The sequence below is a fragment of the Cupressus sempervirens genome, chromosome 3, assembly GCF_028749045.1.
Source record: "Cupressus sempervirens isolate cs-2001-9-10 chromosome 3, ASM2874904v1, whole genome shotgun sequence".
NCBI classification, from domain to species: domain Eukaryota; kingdom Viridiplantae; phylum Streptophyta; class Pinopsida; order Cupressales; family Cupressaceae; genus Cupressus; species Cupressus sempervirens.
The window spans coordinates 646827501-646852632 of NC_143120.1; the positions used below are offsets into that span (position 1 = coordinate 646827501).

A 25132-nucleotide genomic window follows, 5' to 3' on the forward strand; every position below is an offset into this window, starting at 1 on the left:
CAATAAGCTTCACTATTTTAGGGAAATCTTTGAGAGCAAGTGAAGCTCTCACTTACACAATGTTATCAAAATTTCTATGACAAAACCTTGTGTCATAACCAACTATTATCAATTTTAGCAACCAAGCATGTCATCTGTAGGATTCAACTAAAAAACATTACCTCTTGATCTTGTGCCAGTACCAATCACCTTACCATCTTTATCCTTGATAGTACATGTTCTCTTTGTGAACTACAACTAATATCTCTTGTCAACCAATTGTCCAACACTCAGAAGATTATGTTTCATACTATCAACAAAATAAACATCATCAGTGTTAGTTTTACCATCGAGAGTAATAGATCCTATTCCTTTTATATGACAAGCTGCATTGTTTCCAACTCTGACAATTCCTCCATCACAACTATTGAACTCAACAAATTTATTCATATCACCAATCATATGATGTGAACAATCATTGTCTATGATCCAATCATATTTCTTCTTTTCAACTTGTGACACTAATACCTTTTCTTCTCTAATTTCTTCTTTTTTGGGACTTTCATCTTTAATTGCAACAATCCTAGTTCATCACTCTCATTGTCACTTCCACTCAAGAATCTTTCCACACTGGCTTCCAAATCTTTATCATTTGCATAAAGACATTCTCTAGGTCTCGTAGGCTTGAAATTCCCCTTATACTTCTTTACTCTCTTAGGACATTTAGAAGCAAATGACCATATTCATTACAAGTCCAACATTTAAATATTTTCTTACCTTCAAGTTGTCTTTTCAAAAGTAGGGAAATTCCTTCTTCAATCTTTTTGTCTTACTCTGATCTTCCTTTGTTGTTGCTAGCATAATCTCTACTAGTACTCGCAATTCTTATCAATGTAGATCGAACACTCAATGCATTGAATGCATCGATGCAAAAATAATCACACAATCAAATCCAAAAGCATAATATCTGATAATTTCATATGGATTGTGGAAATCTTCTTGTTCTTAAAATAGAAATATTTCCTAGATTTATATGCACCCAAGAGAAAGGTAAAAACAGTCCACCAAGTCCCAAATTGATGCTACATTACATGTTGACCTCATAGACCTTACAAACTTTCCTTTTGTCTTCATTGATTGGGCATGCATCAGGTCACATCTCCAATCCCTAACTATCATTATTCCATGAGCACATGTCAAGCCACACCCTTCATCCTCAATAATTATTAACTATTGGGAACACATCAAGACATGTCATCGATACTTGTCCTTTGATAATTTATTTGTACATGTTGAATAGTAAACCCAACCACCAACCTTTGAAACGTCCTAGCCATTGGCTAGAAAATAGCTCTAAAGCTTAAACCAAAAGGTGTCATAACACACATGAAAGACATCTTATACTTGAAGTAACATTTAACTCCTCCCTTGAGATCACTTAATGGGTCATACTTTAAGAGAAAAGAAAAAGAAACTTGATTTGAGTTTGGTTAGCTCTCATTTGATTTTTTGTCCGTGATTTTAAGTGGAAGATATTTTTGAGATTTTAATTCTCAATTTGTGTCTCAATGATGGAGTTTGGCTAATTTTTGTGTACTAGTTGAAGGTGGATGTATATATTTCTATTTAAATTTAGGAAGTCTTCATTTTGCAAGGATATGCATTGTATGAAACCTCTTGTAGAATATAATAAGACAAATTGTTCTCTAAATGCAATAAACTAGTGTTTTTGTACATGTGTGTGGTCTTGTACAAATCTAAAATCAATCAAATAAAAAAGGCAATAGAAAATCATTTTACTAATTTGAAATGAGAAAATTGGTATATTATAATGTTCGATAGATCTAGCATAAATTGGTAATATAGATATCTAAACATCCTTCATAATTCGATCCAAATATTATTTTCATTGATCTAAAATTGAGTTACCAATTTTTATAAGTATGATATCTCTTGATCTAACTTTCTAAGTCAATTTGCATTTTCTAAAATGATTTTTAAAAGATTCTTTTTGAATTCTTTGTATAAAATAAAATTCAACATTTCATTTAATTTACCAATCTTTAAACATTTCAATATCATTTTATCCTTTCCTCTCAAATACATATACACAGGGGATCTTTAACCTTGCAATTAAACAACCTCCCTTTTGTAACATCAAATAAATAATAATAAAATTTAAATATCTAATTCAAGCGCATGTAAACAACAATATGAATAATATCATGTTGAGAACCCATAAATTTTCTAGCCTTGAGCATTAGGTTATGTATTTGAAGGACAATATCAAGAGAGACGTTTTTTCCTACCTAAAGGATTCACTTATTAGTAGAGACCATCCACCTTACTCACTGAAGAAAAAAAATTGTTAGAATTTTTTATCATTCATTCAATTATGACCTAAAACTAGGCAAAGACCTACAACATAAGTGTAATTTGTGGGAAGTGGATTATGCAATCGATAATTTTAATAGATTCTATTTTTATTTATTTAATAATTATTATTAAATGATCAAATTATCTAATGCACAGTCACTCCTAAGTTGTGAGTCTCCCATTTAAAAGTTCTTGGATTCAAGACCACTTAAACTTAACAAACAATAATTAATCTCAACTCTGACCTCTTACCCATCAAAAGAAATATATCATTCAAAAAAACTAACTACAATAAGTTATGAGACTCTTATTTCAGAGGTCTTAGACTATAATAATAAATAATCTCAACAAATAATAATTTATCTTGACTTTGACACATTCCCCATCAAAAATGAATAAAGCTGAAACATGCGTGGGCTCAAATTTTATGGCACAAGATTTTCTAAAACGGTCATTAAATTCAGAGCCCTCTCAAAACAAATCCAGGCTATCAAGCAAAAAAGTTACATATGCTGTACGATAGTATGTGTGGTCTGAAACCATTCCTTCATATTCTCTGTTTTATCCCGAGGTCGATGGAAATTGGAACTTGCACAGCACTGTGAAGTTTTCTATGTGCGAGTCAACAAAAGAAATAGATTTGATTCTCTTTTTCTAAGATTTTTAGAATCCTTGTCATCTGATCTACCTAATTATTCCCTGTTTCGTAAACTCACTGAGACTTATATGCCTGTCAACAAAATGAAAAATATTGATTTTTTATCTATGATGTCAAAAAAAAATCATCTGTACAATGCAAATGCAGATATTATTATTATTATTATACATAGGTATGATGGTATATTAAGACTTGCATTTTATTGAACCACAGAAATTGAATTTCGATTTATAAAAATGATTCATCTGAAATTACATTCCCTTTTTAAAAAATCATCTAACATTATAATTTATTCTAATCATTTTAAAACATTTAAATTTTAAAAAATATTATTAAAACAGAAAGAATCTTTGAAAACTTTCTCATGCTTTTTTAATCTTGTACTGCAGACTGCTTTTTTAATCTTGTACTGCAAGTCTGAAACCATTGAGCTTTTATTCTCTGGTTTTATCCAAATCTTATTCCAAGGCCGTGGGACATTTTTAGCTTTGCTACATCATTCGATTATTTCATTTGTATGTCATATTTATTGTAATTTTTTTTTTGTATTATGACATATTTTTAACTAGTTTTTTTCTCATGATAGAATACTTTAATATGTGATTGGAATTTTTAAACTGTATATGACAGGCTAAAATAATATTGTAAGATCATATGAATTAATAATAGCCTAAATATGACAATTAAATTTATTACAAGTAAATTTATTACTAAACCAAACTTGGTATTTTATTTAATACACATAAATATGATTTCATAATATGTATAATATATATGTATGATAAATATATATTATTTTATATTTATATTTTCTTTTTTCTTTTCTTTCTTTTAGATATTTTGATGATCACATATTTACATTAATTTAGAAACTTGTTAAAATAGAATATAATGAATTTTAAAAACTTATTTTTAATAATTTACAATATTAGATATGTATTTTTATATCTTTTTAATAATACAATGAACTTAGAAACTTGCTTCTTTTATTTGAGACTTTTGTAAAAGTTGAAAAATTATAATTATAATTTATTCATAGAAATTTTACATATATTACTAATTAATATTTATTATTTTCTAAAATATAAAATATTTAAACTTAAATGATGTATTAAATTACTTTATGACAAAAAAAAATTGATCTAGCATACACTACCAGAACCTACAACGCTAAGTCTTTTCCCACTGCTTTCATTTTTGTGAAGTTTTCAATAACTCTCAAATTGGTCTTATTTAACCTCTTCCATATGACAATATCCCTCATATAAGTCTTTTTTTGTTTCGTAATAAACATTCCATATGATGATATCACTGCTCATATCACAGTACCTTTTTGGTTTTGCAACAAACAGATTTGTATCTCCTGGACCTTGGAAAATGAAGTTTTAAAATGAACCATTAAATTCTGTTAAGTGGAGTCTTTTTTTATAACTTTCTATTTACTTCTCATTATTCCTCTTCTTGGGCTCAGTAATCCGTGACCCAGTCTATATATATGGTAATCTACAAGAAGGGAATTCATACCAATATCTTACAGTTGAGCGTCAAATAGAGAAAAATGTCTGAGAGAGTTAAAGTGAAAGTGTTAAAGGGAGCAGATTTAGTCGTTAGAGATAGGCGAAGTAGTGACCCATATGTGGTGCTCACACTTGGTACTAATGTTCGTAATCTTCCTCATCTATTTTCGTTTCATTATGATACTTCTGTTCTTATACCATATCTGCATACAATTTCATTCCATAGAGAAATTTATTATTTTCCTATACATACCTTTTTGTGACAGGAAAAACACACCAAGGTTGTAGAAAAGAACCTAAACCCAAGTTGGGAAGAAGAGTTTGTGCTTCCCATAACAGACTTCTGTCTCAGACTAGTAACCACTCCAAAATCTAATCATTTTTGTTCCATTTAACTTAAACGAAAAAATAATGAATGATGATATTATTGTTTGACATAGTAAAATATATGATTTTGTAGTCTAATGATATTGGGTGGTGTGGAATTTTCAGAAAGTGTGCGATAAGGATCATCGTTGGAAGCTTAAGAAGGATGACTTTATGGGAGAAGCTGAAGTAGATCTGCATCAGCTTGTTAATGGAATTAATGATCTTAAAAAAGGGAAAATTATGTTACCCACATCAAAAGAAAACTGCTTTTATAAAGACAGTTGTATTACACAGGGTGCAGATGGTAGGAGAGTTCAAGAAGTGCGTTTAAAGCTTTGTAAAGTTGATTCAGGTTTTGTTGACCTGCAACTAGAATGTCCAGCTTAGAATAATCAATCAATGAGGTTATTGATCTTAATGTACAAAGTTGTTCACTTCTCTACATTTAAGTACATCCTAAGATATTCCATACAACTGCTATATATTTGTAATATTAGTTTGGGCAACTATTAGTCACTTTCCCCGACTCTTCAATGTCACTGCTGACATATTTCTGTAAGTTAATACTTTCTATAATATTTTTACATTTTCAAAAAATATATGCTATTGTTACATTAAATATTTTTTTGGTTAAAATATATGTTTGGTTTTCAGTGGCAAACCAAAGAGCTTAAGCTGTGGCCATCTAGCAAACTAAACCTTATAAAATATATAAGGGAAATATAAGGGAAGTTTGAAAAAAACAAGTGTCCCTTGGTAAGATATGTGTTTTAGTTTGGTGTTTAGACGTTATCAATGAGCTTAGGGGTGGGACACTCCACCTCCTCCTGCTCCTGATGCTAATGGGCTTAGGGGTGGGATCCTCCACCTCCTGCTCCTGGTGCTTTGGCTACATAGTAGCTTTGTTTTATGATGTTTTGATATTTGGAGCATGATCTTTGTATCAAAAAATAAAACAAAATAGCTTTTTTTAATTTAAAAAAATGAAAACGTTAATACTATTAATCATAAAAAACCAAAATATTTAATTTTGAATTTTAACTCAAGTAAATATGTCTATTACATTTTTTAAGATTTGGTAAGAAAAGAAAAAGAAGTTACATAGTACAATATTAAAGATAAAGTGATGTAGTTTGTCTCGATTTTGATTGTGTGCAGTGTTTTGTTTGTATCAATGTTTCCAATCACACTCCGAGATTCATCATCAGGACTTATGATGGATTCATGGAGTGTGGTTAAAAGGTTGATGCAAACAGATCATGGAGTGTGATTCGAAATGTTGCTGAATAAAACCACTGCACACAATCAAAATCCAGAAAACTGCATCATTTTACTATAATGGATTGTTGAAATCTCTTTACAATAATATTTAAGATATTGTGATTCAGTGATTTACTAATAGTAAATTATTCTTTTTAATTTATGAATTTTATAGGTTTTTGCTACTTCCCGTTGTAAGAGAAAAAAACAAGGGAGCTAACCTTATACAAAGAGAAACCAAATAGGTAACTTAAAACTGGTCAAGAACAGACCACTAACAGCAAAGTGCATTACAGACTACTTAAGAATTTTGCCCACAACTCAGGAAGAGTTTGGGAAGAGTAGTAAAATAACCTTTCCTCTGCCAATGGCCAAAATCCTTTACGACAAAATATTGCCTAAACATGTAACATCAAAGAACCAGCAGCAAACCAACGGCAACTTCGCCCAACCAGTCTGGAGATGCTATAGGGATTGTGACCAGGAGAGAAAGAAGATTAGTTGGCATTTCATTGCCTAATAAAACCCCTTATACTCGCAGTGACGTGCGCATTGATCTGCTGATTAGGGTAAAGTTGTGTATTTTCTACGTTTTAGTCATTGTATAGTTGAAACTTCCAACTTTTTCACATCTTGTTATAATTCTTATGTAATCGTGACATCAAAAGAATTTAAATTTTGTTAATTTATTTGTCAATTCTCATGTAAAATCTCATCTCAAGGGAAATGTTATGTATTAACCTTCTATGATGTCCATGTGGAATGCTTTATCAAATTAATGAACTGAATATTTGAAATTTCTCTATATTTTCAAAAGAAAATCCTATCTTATTCCATACCCTTGCCATCCTACCCCCAAATCTCGGGTGAGCATACGTTGTATGCTTTTCTTAAGCACCTTGAAACTTTGTAGGTAATTCAAAAACATTCGGATCATCACTTTGGGCACTTTCAGTGGATACTTGACATACATTGAGACTTATTAGTTCATTGTGCCCAATTTGGGGCAGAGTTTTCGTTCGCACAACATCAATATAAAAACACATTCATAAACACATGTTGCTTTGGCAACAATAAACTTGATTAGCTAGAAGTCTGCTTCCAGCCTATAAGCTTATCTGTACTCAGGATTATTCTTCTTATTTGCATTCAAGTGTAGACAAATGCCTTTTTCTCTGCCTTATGTCGATCAAACTAAGCAAGCTCTGCAAATCAGAACTAATTATATGGCCCTGCGTATCAGAACTAATTATATGGTTAATGTTTTGAACAGAAAATTACAATTATGATCACAACCTTAACAAAAAGTGCTCCAAATCCTATAGGCAAAAGGAGCAAGATTACGAAATCTGGAAGGTGATTCTTTTATGGCTAGAATTTGACCCAGACATTTTAAATAGTTCACATCTCAACACCTTAGAGCAATCAAACTAAGCAAGGTCTGCACATCATAACTAATTATATGGTTGAAATTTTGAATAGCAAACTACATTTACAATCCCAACTCAACAAATGAGCTTCAAATCCTATAGGCAAAACGAGAAAGATTCTGAAAGCTGGAAGATGATCTTTTTATGGCTAAAATTTGACCTAGACTTCTAACTAGTTGACATCTCAAGAATAATCTCTCTTGCTAGCAGCCCAATGAATATTTAGCAAACAGAAATATGTGATCATTTTTGAAATTTATCTTTCAAAATTCTATTCAGAAGAAGCCAAGTTTGCATAGAACCAAAGTGCTCAATTGCAGGCAGTTTGCATGAGCTTTAACAGCACTCCAGAACATGTATGCAACTATAGAAAAATCTGTTTGTGGTATATCTCTTGTCCACTCCTATCTTCAGAAAATAGTAAGCTCTGATGAGAACACCGATGAGAAATAATTAACAGTTCTATCTCATTAGAGAAATAACAAACATATGTACAGCATATCTAAAATAAATTGTTACATCATTCAACAAGGATTATTCTTAAAATGAAATGTGATTATATTAATGTTCAGAACTGATCAAAATAGATCAGCAGGACTTGAAAGCACAGGCAATTGCCGCAGAAAAACTATAAAGGTAGAAAGAAGTACACATTCAAGAAAGCAACTGAGCAGGAAAAAATAAACATGTACATATGCAAACTGACTAAAGGCCCAAGGGGGTAAACCCAATGTATTTGAACCCTCGGGATATGATACAGGTATTTGAGTAAAAAGACCATCGGAGAAGTATGATTCTGATGAAGATCAATACTCCAAGGCAGAGAAACAGATCTAATACACATTTGAACCAAATCTTGAGCAAGAAGAATCATTAGGATCATAATCAGAACACCACAATCCTTGGTAGATCATCGATAATATCCTATTCACAAATGTCCATGTAAAAGAATGGAAACTATGCCTTTACTGTATACAAAACTATACTTTGGAAGAGAGAATGATAAAGCAGGGGTCCTTGCACCTTCATGAAACTATTTTACACATGTACAGGGTTACCACCACCAGTTGGAGCATTTGCAACCTCACTGAGAAGAATTTGACTGCACCCGCTGAGTCTCTGCTTCAATCATGCTGAGCTGTCTTCTTAGCCTAATGATATGGCTTTGAATCTGGAAATTGAAACGACACCAAAATCAAATAAGAATTTTCCTCAATAATGTTCCATACTTCACCACTGCAATGGGAACATGCATACTTATGAGTTGCAGAGGAGGCAGGGGAGGTAGCAGGGGAGGTATATATGCAACTATAAGCAGAGCATTTTTACATCTTACACTGCCTACTTGTTTAAATATAGAGTAAGTCAAAATTTAGAGCAATGAAATCTGCGTAAATTACATACACATAGGGAAAATACTATTCAAGATTGCTCTACTTAAAAATAATTTCCACAGAATCAAATCGACATCTTCAATATTTTTTTATTTTTTTCAAATTTACTTTTGGTTCCTATCAGCAAATTTTCTCAGCCTAGCAATTTTTTCTGACTACAAAAGAAAATTGTTGCATGCTTTTAGTTTATATTCAAGGTTTCATAAATGTTTACGTAACATTTACTTTAAGAGGAGACAATCAAGTTCTTTAGCCGCTACATTGTCCCTTTAAATGATTATCTACGCTTTTAACCTTGTCACTAGAGAGCTTTCAACTAATTCCCCTAAAGGCAAGCCACAAAGCATATAGGCAGCTATGCTTACATGTTGCAATTATAAGTATTTAGCTCATAGCAGCCAAGATGAGGTGAGTAATTAATGACTGTTTACATCATTATAGAAAACTGAGACCAGTAGTGCCAAGCAAAGTCAATCAATTAGTAAATAATTTTGTGATACATTAATTCAAAGCTAGATCTGTGAAGACATTATTTTAACTTTGAAAAAATTCAATGGTGTGCAGCATACTAACATCATGCAGCCCCGTTGTAAGCATATTAAGGAGAGCATAATTTTTCTGGCAATCTATTGAATTAGAAGATGATTTATGAGCTACAGACATAAGCATACTAATGCTTTTGGGTTATTCACTTGTTGTGTTGCAACAAATAACTCTCACCATTCCTATTTTTTTATGAGAAAATTAGCCCTTGGGAGTGGAGTTTTTCACCCTTCAAACTCGTGTCATGGCACTTTTAGTTAGATAAAGTGTAAAACGTAATGCCCTTCGAAGTCATTGCATTGAAAATTCCCCTTTTCACAGGGTGGTTTTGATGCAAATGAACTCTTCATTGACTCCTCAAAATTTACTTCCATCACACCTTAGTTGCATTTATTGGCTCGTCCTTATTAGTTGACTTGTCCTAACACAATAAGACTGAGAAAGAGAAGCATAAATCTAGATCACTTAATACTAATTCCAGAAAGAATATATGATACTATGATGGATATGATGTCTCAGCTGTTGGGGGGCAGATGGTTAGATAGAATGAGCAGTTGCAGCATACAACCCAGTCAGACGAGTCTAGCAGCAACAGAGGGAGCACACTATGGCATCTAGTTCAGTTCGAAGGCCCTCAAAGCCAATATTCACTCCACAGGCAGGGACATGGTGGCAGAAGAGATCAGATATCATTATACCACACACAAGACTCTACCACCTGAGGTCAGAGAGTTATTGACTCTGGACCAGTTTATTGGACAGGAGGCTCAAAGCTGGTAGAGCAGATTACAGGGCTCCACAGGGTAATAGAGATTTTCAGTAGGCTGTGGGCAAGTTAACCTTGCCACATTTTGATGGGGGTCATAAATGTACAGCTCATGCTTCGGTGCAAAAGTTGGATAATTACACATCATTGAAACCTATGTCAGAAGAGGAGGCTATCAGGTTCACTACTTTGCATTTCAATGGTGTGGCCCATGAGCGGTGGTACAATGGGTTGATTACATTGGGGCATCACTCTATTACATCCTACAATTGTTAGTGTAAATAATTATTATTTACACTTTACTTAAGTTTACTTAGGATAAATGCATTATTTTATTATTTATTAGGTTAGACAACTAGGAGTTTGCGTACTCTTAATTAAGCACATGGTGTCTACAACATAATTTTACGTGACACACCTTTGTAGGCTTATCCTCTCATCATCGCACTAACTCCTATGCATAACGGAGGATAATCCACTCCTAGTGGACATGTGCCTAGTTGTAAAACATATCAGTGTGTTGACTCCTAGTCAGTCTAGAGGCCTTTATATTCAGGCACTCCTAGTGTGTACAAGATCTAAGAATATTATTCATTCTCATATCATTATTCTGATCATACATTATTTGGTCAATATTGTGCTTGTCTTATGCTTCTTGATCTTTGCTTGATTTTGCCCTAACACAAATTCTTACATGGTATCAGAGCTATACCAAATTCTTACATGGTAACAGAGCCATAAGAGTGTCATTTCATAGCCATTGGAGACCATTCTTGCTTCACCTCTCTGAAGACACCTCGATTCAAATCCAAAGTATCCACAGCTATTGGGAGCATCTAGAGCCAAAGTGGATCTCACCATTGCGTCCGGAGCGTCAATTCGGTGAAAATTGACTATAAATTCGCCTATGTTGGATTATAGTCAAATTTGAGGCAAAATATTTTTACAAACTGACACCCGAAGGCCCAATTTGCAAATCCGATATGATCATTTTCAAATCTACTTGATTTATTTTCGGATCTATATTTATTTTCTCTGCAATTTTCAAATTTGTATTTCTAAAAAAAAATTAGGCCATCAGGCTGCAAAGAGAAAAAAATTTACAAGAACCAAGTGGTGAAATCCTAGCTCCCGCAAGTGGAATATTCTCAGGTATCGGCATATTCCTTTCATACTATCCAGCGGTTCAACTCACGGCAACCGAAAATCAGCGGTAAATAACACTCCCGGCTGTTGAGTCACCACAACATCTCAACGAGCGCATCAAATTTACTTGCGGCTTCAAAGCCGAGTTGATAGTCGTGTGCATTGGATTTTAAACAATTCAAACATTATTCTCCACAGCAGTATGGGATTAAAACAATTCCTCACCGGCAATTAAAACCGGTCGCTTCAACAGCTTTCGGCCACCGGCTCCCCGCTGCAGCTTCCACCTGCCGACACAGACTTCCAATACCGACAACTCCTCCAGCAACAGTTGGTCAAAGTCGCTCCATCCGCCACCGATAAAGTTCTTTGGCGCTTGCTCCAAGCTGACCTCTCGCCACGTAAGCCACCAAGTCAGACCACCACATGGACATCCGACAGGCATTCCGTACGACACATCGGATCACAATCACCTGCCACGTAAGCACCGTACAGTGACCCCTGTGCATCCACGTCAGCGCTAAGTCAGCCCGGCTGTACCATTCCGTATGATTTTGTACTACTAACATCAGCATCTGTCCCTGCCATGTCATCCAAGGGAACCTTTTTCCACTAACATTAGCTAGTCATGACATTAAATTTGGCGGTCATTTGACCGTCATCCGCAGGTCAAATTACATTGTTGCAACAGTCATTTGAACGTCAAATTTTACCTCGCAGTTTGCTGATCATACCCCTCTCCGGATTCAGTTTTGATTTGACAGTCCGACTTTGGGAGGCCATATCTTAGTCATCCAAGCTCCAAATGAGGTGCAAATTTTTTTTTTTTTTGGCTAGAATTTCCTAAATTTTTTAGTGATGCTATTATTTTCTAGTTTTGGTGCACAGATTTGTTAGAAATTGCACTTTTTGATGACTATACCTATCCAATCTTGCATTTTGCAACTTCAATTGCTCCGTACGGGCTCATCTGGACTCCAAATTAGGTTCCGTTTTTTTTTAAAGTGAATTATTTTCTGTCTACTTTTCAAATCTGCAATCATATTATAGGCTTGTGTAGACAAAAATACCGCTTTCAGAATTAGGTCCTTTTTTGCATTGTAATGCTTTAATAAAACTTCAAAATTGTTTTATTTTTGAGCTACATTGTAAAGTTCCAGATTTGAACTATAAAAGGTTGTAAACAAAAAAATCAAAAGACCACTAAGTCCATTTAGACAAAGTGGCTCATTGTAATCGCACTACCTATAAAGTGCCAAACCATGCATTAGGGGGGGGTTGATTGATTATTTTTGCATTTTGCGGGGTGCATACATTCATTGATCTCATGGAGTTTTGTCTCACATGTCAGTTTGGTGTTTGGTGTTAGACCGAGGTTGACAAAGAGGAACTATCAGAAATGGAGTGCCTTGATTATTGATCGTCTAAGAAGAGAGCATAAAGAAATATTTCCTTATCTATATTCCAAAGAACTGCCCTCTTCCTTTGATCTGCCACCTGTTAAAATAATTTTAGATGTCATTTATTTCAATGTCAATAGATATTGCTTTGAAATCATTAACAAGTTCAATCATCCTTATGACATTTGGATAGGTCTATGGAAAGCATATGGAGATCCTACAGTTCCTCCATTTCCAAAAGACATTCTATCTTCAGTCACTCCAGTTATAGTAACTTCAACTCCAGATGAGATCACACATCCTCATACTCCTGTTGATTCTACTGATCCAATTCCAACCATAGATGCTCCTGATTCAATGCAGCAGGAATTACCATGTCTTCCTACTTCAGCTTCGTGGGATGACTTCCTTCCTGACATTGTAGGGTTGTTTGTGGAGTCTCACATTGCAGATGTGGGAGACATCATCAATGACATCAATCTTCTCTTTGTTGAGGAGACTTCTTCACTCGTTGTGAGGGCACACTCTAACCCTCAACCACTTGATCGTTCTAACATGATTGTGGACATTGCTTTTCAACAAATGGAGGACTCTTTCACTTATGAGGCGTCATGCCAGTCTTTGGAGATTGTATTCCAATTTCCTCAGACATCATATTTTCTGAGGATTCTTCCTACTAGTTGGGGAGCATTCTCTACTACACCTATGGCACCATTTCCTCTCACATGGAGGACCATCATTCAACTTTCATGGTGCAGCTTCTTCAATCATCAAGGAGTTTATTTCATGGGTGTGCCTACATTATTAAGGGGAGGCAACATTGCTTCTCTTCCTAAATCTTCCTATCCGGATGCTTCATTGTCTTTGGAGGTTGATTCAGTTTCATACATGGACATGTTACCTTGCTTGCCACCTTATTTTGGGCATCCACCAAATTAGTTTGTAATAATCCCAATAGGTTATAACTTCTTCAAACACCAAAATCTTCTCTAGTTCAATTGTTCAACATTTTGTCAAACACTTTTCAAACAAGCCCTGATACTAATGTAATATCCTCTTACAAGGAACTAATATGCAAGTGCAATTCTTTTGGTATTTTCAATGCAAATACATGGAAACTAGATATGAAATGCATACCTACAGCCAACTAACATTTTGACAAACAATTGACATACAATAATGACTACTTGATTTTGAATTATCACAAAAAAATCATATGCTTATGAAATACAATGATAACTACTAATAGTTACAAGAGGAACCTGATAATAGTGATGCCCAAGAATGGAAATGAATCAAACATAGATACTGTAGCGCGGCATTGTTCATGCGTACTATAATAGCCAAAATCTATTCTCCAATTTAAGCACAAATACAACTCCTGAATTGAAGCTCTCCTGAATACCAAATTCAATGGATATTTCACCACCTCAAATGGTTGCAACCCTGAAGAGTTGACGTTCTCCAATGGCTGACTGAAATCGGAAACCTTAGTTTCTTCTCCCAACTTAATATCAAATGCAATTCACAATAATCGGATGATAAACAATGAAGCTCTCACCTCTATTTATACTTTTCCTTCACCCTTCTAGAAGGAAATAAAATATTTAATAATTGCATTCTCTAGAAGTTTCTCCCTTTCCAATAATTAATGTGCTTTTAGGAAATTAAATTACTAAAAATTTCCCCCTTCCAATAATTAATGCACTAGCTAAAAGCTTCTCTCTTGCAATACAATAATTAATTGTGCTTCTAGAAAATTAAATTACTAGAAGTTTTCCCCCTTCCGATAATTAATGCACTCTCAATTAATTAAATTAATTAAATATAAAGTCACCTTTTTATTTTAATTTATTTAATGACTTTATAAGAAATTAATTTAATCAATTTCTCCATATTTCTCCACTTAGCCTTTGGAGAATGTCAAGGCTAAGAACTCCACTGAGATGCTAAAAGATGGAGGCATTACAGTCCGCCCTCCCTAAAATTGCTTGTCCTCAATCAACTTCAAGTCCGGATGCTGCGAAATCTCCTAATTCTCCCATGCTGCATCCTCTACTAGTAGGTCCTTCCATTTCACCAAATACTCCCTTATAGTGTACTGCCTCAAGTTCCTTTCCCTGAAATCAATGAAGCCTCTGGCACCAATATCAATTTTCCCTCATCATCCAAGGGTGGGGGCACTGTAGAAGGAACAATATGATGTCCTAACGCCTTCTTGAGGCGTGACACATGAAAAACATTGTGCACCTTGCTCTCTGTTGGCAAATCTAACTCATAAGCCACCTCTCCCACTTTCTTAATAATCCTGAATGGACCATAGTATCATGGCTTAGGTTTCTCGGCACCACTCTTCTTGAGAGTGGAGTTGATGGTAAGGCTGCAACATAAGATACACCATATCTCCAACCTCAAAAGTCTGCTCTTTCCTCTTCTGGTTTGCATACTGCTTCTGCTGATTCTGTGCCTTGGTTATATTATCCTTGAGAGTCTTAACAATGTCTTGACTCTCTTGTAACAAATCACCTACATTGGACACTCTACTGTCACTCAAAAGAAGATCCATAAAATTGGGTGCCTCGTACCCATACAGGGCCATAAAGGGTGACATCTAAATAGACATGTGATAAGTGGTATTATGACAATACTCACAGAGATAAATCCACTTTACCCATGCCTTCTGTTGCCCTACTATATAATTTCTGAGATATCCCTCCACCCATTTATTCACTATCTCTGTCTAACCATCTGTCTGAGGGTGGTAGCTAGTACTCGGAGTGAGCTCTGTCGCACACAACCTGAATAGCTCCTACCAAAAATGACTCATAAACCTGTTGTCTCTATCACTCACAATGCTCCAAGGTAAGCCATGTAGTCTGAATATCTCCTTGAAGAACAACTCTGCCACCTGTGTAGTAGTAATCAGAAAGAAGTGTGCAAACTTTGTAAGGCGATCCACATCCACATATATGCAATCCTTGCCTTGGGCTCTAGGCAGTCCTTTGATGAAGTCCATAGATAAACATTCTCACTTCCTATCAGGAATCGGAAATCGCTGAAGTAAACTGCTTGGATAGGAGTGTTCCTGGTTATTCTGCTAGCAGGTGGGACACACCCTAATATACTGAAGTACTTCTGCTTTGAGCCCTTTCCATGTGAAGTGCTCTCTAATCTGCCGGTATGTCTTGTAGAAACTACGATGTCCTGCCATAGGTGAATCATAAAAATATTTCAGAACCATCCTCCTCACTGTTGAGCCTAGAACCAAAAATATTTGCCCTTTGTAAATGATGAGCTCATTCACAAGGGTGTATCTACTGTCCTGGATAGTTCCATCTATGAATCTAGCAGTCCACGCATCCTTTGCATACTCTGCAAGGATCAGGTGTCTCCAATCCTCCGATATATCTGTCAATAAGCTCAAATGAGGCCTACATGATAAAGCATCAGCAACTACATTCTATGTCCCTTTAAAATATGTAATATCAAAGTCATAGGACTGTAACTTGCTCACCCACTTCTGCTGCCTATCATTGAGATCTCGCTGCCCCAAAAAGTGTTTTAGGCTATTATGGTCGGTTTTGATACAAAATTTGCTACCTACCAAATATTGCCTGAATTTAGCCAAAGCATGCATAATGGCTAACATCTTCTTATCATATATGTTGAAGCTCCGCTCTGGCCCTCTTAATTTCCTGCTCTCATAAGCAATAGGGTGCTTCTCCTGCATAAGCACCGCTCCAATGCCCTCTCTGGAAGCATCACAGTGTAGCTCAAAAGGTTTGATGAAATCTGGTAACACTAACACTAGACAGAAAGTCATTAACTCTTTAAATTTCTCAAAACACTCCAGTGCCTCAGGAGTCCACAAAAAAGCTCCCTTTCTCATCAAATCTGTCAAGGGTGATGCATGCCTGGAATATCCATCCACAAACCTCCTGTAAAAACCACATAATCCAAGAAAGCCCCACAACTGTGTAAAGTTCACCGGTGGAGGCCACTCCACAATGACACGAATCTTTTCAGGATCCATGTGTACGCCTTCTGCACTGATGATGTGTCCCAAATACAACTTTGTCATACCCAAATCACATTTCCTCTCCTTTAGATACGAGGACTCTTTGTCCAATATATCGAACACCATATCAAGGTGAATCAAGTGCTCCTCCCAGGATCTACTGTACACCAAGATATCATCAAAGAAGACAAGTACAAATTTCCTCAACTAAGGATGGAAAACCCTATTCATTGTTGCCTGAAAAGTAGCAGGTGCATTAGTTAGCCCAAATGGCATAACTACAAACTCAAAATGGCCACAATGACATCTAAAGGTTGTCTTCTCGATGTCCGACTCTCTAACTCTGATTAGGTGATAACCTCATCTCAAATCTATTTTTGAGAAGAAGCAAGCTCCATGAAACTCATCTATCAACTCATTGATCCTGGGAATGGGGTACCTATTTTTAATTGTCTTCCTATTAAGCACCCTGTAATCAATGCATATCCTTAATGTCCCATTCTTCTTCTTCACCAACACCACAGAAGAAGCGAAAGGAGACCTACTTAGTCTAATGTGGCCCATAGCAAGTAACTCCTTTATGTTTTTTCTAATTTCATCCTCCAACCTCTTCAAATGCCTATAAGGTGTAATCATAATGAGCTTAGCCCCTCCTCTAACTCAATGATGTGCTCAATACCCCTGTTTGGTGGTCGACCTAGTGGAATGTCACTGAACACCTTAGAGTGTTTAACTCTAAGCTTCTAAGTATCAAGAAGATATTCAGTCTTCTGCTGCCCTTGCTGTGATGGCATTAACATGCACTCTGCTGCCCACTCTACCTGATCATGTCCAATCAATCTACCCATCCTCTAGAAAAAGACCATTCTGAAATCATTGTTCCTGATTGCCTTAAGAATCTGTGCCTTCCCATTTACTTTAAACCTCATCACCATCTCCTTGAGATTAAGAGTGAACTCACCAAGATCGTTCAACCAACTCATCCCAAGGACCATATCTATATCTTTCATAGGCACAACAAAGAAATCTGCCTTAAATGCATAATTATTAACTTCCAATGGGAGTCCAGTGATCTTACAATCACAATTGAGGACATAGCCATCAGCTACCCTCACTCTAATTCCCCCAAACTCCTCTATTTGTATGCTACGCCTTCCACCAACCTAGCATCAATAAAATTATGAGTAGCACCAGTTTCAACCAAAGTTATAACTCACTGTCCAGCAAGTACTCCTCTCATTCGAAATGATCCTTCTTGCTTAATACTAGTGAGACGAGCTTCCCTAAGTTTCAAATCTCCTTCCCCATCCTTGATCTCCATTTTAGACAAGTTTTCAGCTTAGTTACCGGATTCGCCTGGAAATGGCCGGATCCGGACTCGGGTCCGATTCGGATCTAAATCCACGTATGGATCCGAGCAGATCCAGGCAGGATTACGAATCCTGCCCGGATCCTCGAGGATCCACGCGCGGATCCGCGTGAATCCGCGGCAATAACATAGTAAGGAAGCAAAAACGTGGGCCCAATTTCAATTTTTTTTAATTTTTTTTTTCCCTAAAGGCCCTAAACCCTAAAAACGACCCTCTAAATCACAATGCAAGTTCATTTGCTCTCTATTTTGCTCTCTCATACTTGCTAGTTTGAAGTAAAGTGCTTGGATTCGAAGGAGATCGATTGTGGAGCTTCAAATACCTTGCAAGAAGTGTTTAAGGTATGCATTTCAACCATATTCTTGAGTTCTTTCATAGATTATTGATTTATTTTCAGTTTTCCAAATTTTCAAGTTTTTGTGCAAGTGTGAAGCATGGTTTTCTTTCACTTTTTTTTTCTAGATTGCAAGAATAGAACAATGAGTAGTCAAGGCTCAGTGGGTGGGGGTGGGGCTGCATCACCAAACTTCAAAATTGATAAGGGGTCTCCTTTATGGAGACACACAACAAGAGTTGCACAATGTCCTGGGGGTGGGGCATACATATGGAAATGTAATTTTTGCAACATACAACATAGAAGCTCCTATTCCCGAGTGAAACTACATTTTTTGGGTCCTGCGGGTGAAGGAATTCACATGTGTCCAGGTAGTGATAAGAAGGGATTACCAGCTGCACAAATAGCAGCGTTAGCAAAAGAGCAAGAGGATGCTGATAGAGCAGTTGCAAAAGCAAAACATGGTGCTTCAAAAAAAACAAATATACCAACACCATCATCCAATCAAACAAACACAAGAACACATCCTTTTTTGCCTATGCCAACTACAAATGATGAAGATGAAGACCCATCTCCACTCACCCGCAAGAGAGGCCCACTAGATAGGGCATTCCAAATTGAAAAGAGAGACATTGCTGATCACAAAGTTGGACGTTGTTTAATTGCAAATGGTGTTTCATTTAATTTTGCTAGATCACCTTATTTTAGGGAGATGGTGGAAGCAATAAATGATGCACCCCATGGTTACAAACCGCCTGGTTATGAGAAGTTGCGCACTACCATATTACATGATGAGAGGAAAAATGTAGAGGCTCAACTTCAACCAATAAGAGATTTTTGGGTTCAATTGAGTGTGTCTATTATTTCAGACGGGTGGAAAGATTGTAGAAACCGTCCATTGATCAATGTTATTGCTATATGCCCTAAGGGGGCAATGTTCTTGAAGGCAGTTGATTGTGAAGGGCAAGTGAAAGATGCGAAATTTATTTCACGCATTCTCATTGATGCCATTGAGTCCGTGGGTCCTGATAATGTTGTCCAAGTAGTCACAGACAATGCAAAAATTTGCAAGGCTGCAGGGATAATTGTAGAGTCTAGATATGATCATATCTTTTGGACACCATGCACCGCCCACTCTCTCAATTTGAGATGAAAGCAATTGGCACCGAAATAGATTGGTTGAAAAGGATATATGAGGAAGCTGAAGAGATTCAAATGTTTGTGACAAATCACCACATGTCACAAGCAATTTTTAGGAGTTTCTCAGACTTGGAGTTATTGAAGGTAAATTTTTATATTTAATATATAATTGAATATTATTGGATTCCACAATTATTAATTTTTGTTGTTGTTTACATTAACATGTTTTAATTTTTAAATGTTTTACTAACTTGACTTTAACATGCTCTTAGGTTGCTGAAACCCGCTTTGCCTCTCACACAATCGTCTTGAGACGACTTGTGAAGGTAAAAGAAGCATTGAAGCATATGGTCATTAGCCCCCAATGGGGCGTTTGGAAGAATTCCAATACAGCAAGGGCTTTAAATGTGAGAAGAATGATACTAGATGAGGATTGGTGGGGTCTTGTAAGTTATGTGTTGGAAATCACCGATCCAATAATGGCAATGCTTCGCTTCGCAGATAGTGATGAGCCATGCCTTGGGGATATTTATGATTCCATAGATAGTATGCTGGAAAAAATTAAAATGGTAAGTTTTACGCTCTATTACAACGATTTTTTATTTGAGAGATATCTAGATTCTAAAGTTTAAATTGACATATTCACTAATTATAATTATTATTCATATTTCATATCTTAGGTCATACAGAGGAGGGAGAATGATCCTGAAGACACCCTTTACAAGAAGGTGGAAAAAATTGTTCATCATCGATGGAACAAGATGACCACACCTTTGCACCTCCTTGCATATGCTCTATCCCCGAGGTATTGTAGTTCTTATCAAATGTTTGTGCTTATTTTATCCAATGTTTGTGCTATTGATATTTGATAGTGTTCAATTGTCTTTTGTTATCCCCAGGTACTATAGTGCAGATGTACTTCGCATTCCAGGTAGAGTGCCACCATTTAGAGATGCAGAGGTTGCAGATGGGTATAAGAGGGCACTAGCTAAGATATTCCAAGATCCAGAGATTGGGGCAATTGTGAGGAGTGAATTTGCTGCTTTCAACTCAGGTGAGGATTTCCACCCTATTGCCATAGCAGACCAAAGCAGGATGGGTGCCATCAAATGGTGTTACCTTCATGGGCAAGCCTTCACGTACCTCCAACCTCTTGCCATAAAGGTTCTATCCCAAGTAAGTTTGTAAAATTAAGCTTAACATTCTCAATTCCTTGAATTTATTATTTAATTTATTTATCTTGATTGTTGTATTGATAATTTTTAATTTCTCTTTAGGTTGCCAGCTCTTTTGCAGCTGAGCGGAATTGGAGTACTTACTCCTTTATCCACTCAGTCAAACGCAACCGGTTGGCTCCAAAAAAATCAGTGTTCATTCACAACAATTTGCGCTTGTCACCACGGAAGGATCCTAAGTACAAGAAGGGGCCCGAAAAGCTTTGGGATGTAGCACCCGAGACTCCTGATTTAGATATGACCATCCGAGATCTTGCTAGATCCACTTTGATTGATGTGGATGATGAGGAGGAGGATTATGAGTTAACAATCCCCTCTACTACTAGTGGTTTGGGTTCCTCTACTGATACGGATGCAGCTCTTGCAGCTAACCAGTACCCCTCTGATGCGGATTTTCTTGAAAATCCATTTGATGATTAAATAAAAACTTTAGTGTTGACTCGACTCTTTTATGAGTAAATCATGTTATAAACTTTAAGTTTAATGATCTATATTTTGAATGTTACAAACTTTCACTTTCAGTAATTCAATGTGAATGTGTTGATTTTCTTTATAATCGTGAAAATAGATTAATTATCAATGTCATTGATCAAGTATACTAGATTCATAGATGCATACTAGAATTATGTATATTTCTCTTTTTTTTAGTGTGTATATATATATATATATATATATGCACGAATCCTCCACGAATCATAATTGGGAAAAAAAAAAATCTCGAATCCACAGATCCGATTCACATGCCGGAATCGGATTCGTGTCACGAATCGGCAACTATGGTTTTCAGCCTTGGCTTCCTTTTTTCACCATCTATTTCCTCTATATCAGATTGCTGGTCTGAATTATCTGATTCTGATTCCTCATAGTATGCCCACATAACTCTGTTAGCTTTGCCCTTGGGTCTAAGAGGACAGTTATGGTTTGATCATAGGGTCCCTTACAGTAGAAACTTTTTTTTTCCTCAAATCATTTAATGTTTCCCTGTCAAAAGGTGTTGGAGTTTTATCTTTAGAATCACTTTTAAAATTAGTCCTCTAGTTTTTTATAAAATGGTTTGTTATCTTTACTAAAAGATGCTCCTTTGGATTGAAATTTGTTTGTTGGGACTGCATATTCCATACTTCTTGCCTTTTTCATAGCTTCCTGTACTGGTTCCTCTCTAACAGAGGTAGGATGCGTGGGCCTATGTACTATTTTGGAAAGAGTTCTATGAGCTCTAGGTGATCCCACTGCACTCCTGTTATCCCATTGTTCCTGATTCCATTTGTCTTGTGGGTTCATGCGCTCAACCATGGTGGTGAGTGCCTGCAAAGCCTGTGTCATTCACTCTTGCCCTGTAACCATTGCTCTAAAAAATTCTCTACCCTCATTCCCATTGTCTCTTGGTGGGCTATGCTCTTGCCTGTCACCCATGGTGTTTGACTCCCTAATAAAAACTTGTTCCTTGTCAACAAAGCTCGCCTGATAGTGAAAAATCTATGAGAGCCAACCTCAGGTGGCTTGTGATTGCTAAACCCTCAGGATGGCAGGTTTAGCTCTGATACCAATGTAATAACTCCAACAAGTTATAACCTCTTCAAACATCAAAATCTTCACTAATTCAATTGTTCGACATTTTGTCAAACACTTTTCAAGCAAGTTCTGATACTAATGTAATATCCTCTTACAAGGAACTAATATGCAAGTGCAATTCTTTTGATATTTTCAATGCAAATATATGGAAACTAGATATGAAATGCATACCTACAGCCAACTAACATTTTGACACACAATTGACATACAATAATGACTACAATAATGCCAAATTTTGATTTTGAATGATCACAACAAAATCATATGCTTATGAAGTACAATGATAACTACTAATAGTTACAATAGGAACCTGATAATAGTGATGCCCAAGAATAGAAATGAATCAAACATAGATACTACAGTGCGGCATCGTGCATGCATACTGGAGCAGCCAAAATCTATTCTCCAATTTAAGCACAAATAGAACTCCTAAATTGAAGCTCTCCTGAATACCAAATTTAATAGATATTTCACCACCTCAAATGGTTGCAACACTGAAGAGTTGACGTTCTCCAATGGCTGACTGAAATCGGAAACCTTAATTTTTCTCCCAACTTAATATCAAATGCAATTCACAATAATCAGATACAATAATCGGATGATAAACAATAAAGCTCTCACCTCTATTTATACTTTTCCTTCACCCTTTTAGAAGGAAATAAAATATTTAATAATTGCATTCTCTAGAAGTTTCTCCCTTTCCAATAATTAAAGTGCTTTTAGGAAATTGAATTACTAGAAGTTTCCCCCTTCCAATAATTAATGCACTCATTAGAAGCTTTTCTTTTGCAATACAATAATTAATTGTGCTTCTAAAAAATTAAATTACTAGAAGTTTCCCCCTTCCAATAATTAATGCACTCAATTAATTTAATTAATTAAATATAAAGTCACCTTTTTATTTTTATTTATTTAATGACTTTATAAGAAATTAATTTAATCAATTTCTCTTTATTTCTCCACTTAGCCTTCGGAGAATGTCAAGGCTAAGAATTCCACTGAGATGCCAAAAAGATGGGGACATTACATGGTTTGTGGCATCTACATTCATCAAGAACTTGTCGACATATGAGCAGACTTCAGAGGCAACATCCACACCATACTACATATAGATTCCTCTTCCATCTTCCTATCCATATTGGGAAGCATACTTGCACCTATATTTGGTGTATCTTCTTCCTAAAGGGAGAAATGTTGTTTGTCGGCATTGGGTTCTCTTTTGTCTTCAAGCACTTATCATTATGAGATCCTTCACCAAGGGGGGGGATTTCATGGAGGGATTCTCTATTGTATATGCAAGATGTATGTCACAATGGGGGGGTCTTGATTACTCCATCCATACATGCATCTTTCTTTATTGTATTTATCTCTCTTTTTGGAGGAGGGTTTTTCCCATGAGGTTTTCTCTCTTTCTCCGTTTTCAGAGAGATTTCATTGCATTGTATGTACAGCATTGCATTTGTACTTGGGTACCTAATATGGCCTAGTAGCCAGGACCCATTATGCATTTCATCATAGCTTTTGTGAGCTTAAGTGCATTCCCCTAAATTGCACTTAAGGGGGGTTGTTAGTGTAAATAATTATTATTTACACTTTACTTAAGTTTACTTAGAATAAATGCATTATTTTATTATTTATTAGGTTAGACACCTAGGAGTTTGCATACTCATATGAATTGTCTTGTTGACAACACAGGGGTAAGCAACTCTAATTTAGCACATAGTGTCTACAACACTAGAGTTTGCATAATCAACTGAGTTGTCATTTTGACAACACAGTTGTTTGCACTCTTAATTAAGCACATGGTGTCTACAACATAATTTTACGAGACAAACCTTTGTAGGCTTATCCTCTCATCATTGCATTAACTCTTGTGCGTAATGGAGGATAATCCACTCCTGGTGGACATGTGCCTAGTTGCAAGACATATCAGTGTGTTGACTCCTAGTCAATTTAGAGGCCTTTATATTCAGGCACTCCTAGTGTGTACAACATCTGAGAACATTATTCATTCTAATATCATTATTTTGTTCATACATTATTTGGTCAATATTGTGTTTGTCTTGTGCTTCTTGATGTTGGCTTGATTTTTCCCTAAGGCAAATTCTTATATGGTATTAGAGCTATACCAAATTTTTAGAACGATGAGTTTACCAATAGACTCATAATGTGCTTTGATCACAAGGAGACAGATGTATTTCAGGGGGCTTACACAGCTCAAGTAGTATGGGTCAATAGAGACACACATATTTGAGTTCCAGAGGTTATCGGTCATGATGACAGATGTATTTGAGAGTAGCTTAGCATTGTTATTTATAGAGGAGCTTTCAAATCCATTGTGCAGCTGGGTTAGAGCATTTGATCCACCTACACTACAACTTGACATGAAGAAGCTTAAGAGCACGGGGCATCTTGATCCAAAGAATAAGTCATCTTCTAGACATTTCCTAAAATATAAGAATAAGATATCCTTTCATAAAAATTTTGAGCAGCAAAAGAAATCATTTCAGAAATTTAACGAGGAGCCACTGAATGACTTGAGATGTAGAAAATTGTTCTTCAAATGCAAGGAGTTGTGAGACCCTAAACACAAATGTACTTCAAAGGGTAAGGCAAACAAGATAG

At 35.9% G+C, this 25132-nt stretch overlaps 2 protein-coding genes across 4 annotated transcripts in view; one reads left to right on the plus strand and one right to left on the minus strand.

Annotated features, from left to right (window-relative positions):
• The first annotated feature begins 4200 nt into the window (after positions 1-4200).
• LOC149568359 (putative ADP-ribosylation factor GTPase-activating protein AGD11) lies at positions 4201-5498 on the plus strand. Of its 3 annotated transcripts, none has more exons than XM_089817547.1 (3): positions 4202-4673; positions 4797-4886; positions 5023-5498. In XM_089817547.1, exons 1-3 carry the CDS (start codon positions 4572-4574, stop codon positions 5284-5286), a joined length of 456 nt encoding a protein of 151 aa, XP_089673673.1. In that variant the 5' UTR covers positions 4202-4571; the 3' UTR covers positions 5287-5498. The 3 variants fall into 3 exon arrangements, with proteins under 3 accessions (XP_089673675.1, XP_089673673.1, XP_089673674.1); XM_089817548.1 differs by having other exon boundaries at positions 4591-4665; XM_089817549.1 differs by lacking the exon at positions 4797-4886 and having other exon boundaries at positions 4201-4673.
• Positions 5499-8256: 2758 nt separating this feature from the next.
• The window catches only part of LOC149568360 (transcription initiation factor TFIID subunit 14b-like), a 91046-nt gene continuing 74170 nt past the window's right edge, over positions 8257-25132 (minus strand). The window contains exon 6 of the mRNA XM_089821302.1: positions 8257-8760. Within this exon, the coding sequence (XP_089677428.1) occupies positions 8674-8760 (87 nt within the window). The 3' untranslated portion in view covers positions 8257-8673. The remainder of the gene's footprint in view (positions 8761-25132) is intronic.

Bases quoted from the DNA above. Each gene is read 5' to 3' on its own strand.
- LOC149568359 (XM_089817547.1), top strand. From the start codon at position 4,572: ATGTCTGAGAGAGTTAAAGTGAAAGTGTTAAAGGGAGCAGATTTAGTC. The intron at 4,674-4,796 runs GTTCGTAATCTT...TTTTTGTGACAG, and splicing joins TGCTCACACTTGGTACTAAT to GAAAAACACACCAAGGTTGT. The intron at 4,887-5,022 runs GTAACCACTCCA...TGGAATTTTCAG, and splicing joins CAGACTTCTGTCTCAGACTA to AAAGTGTGCGATAAGGATCA.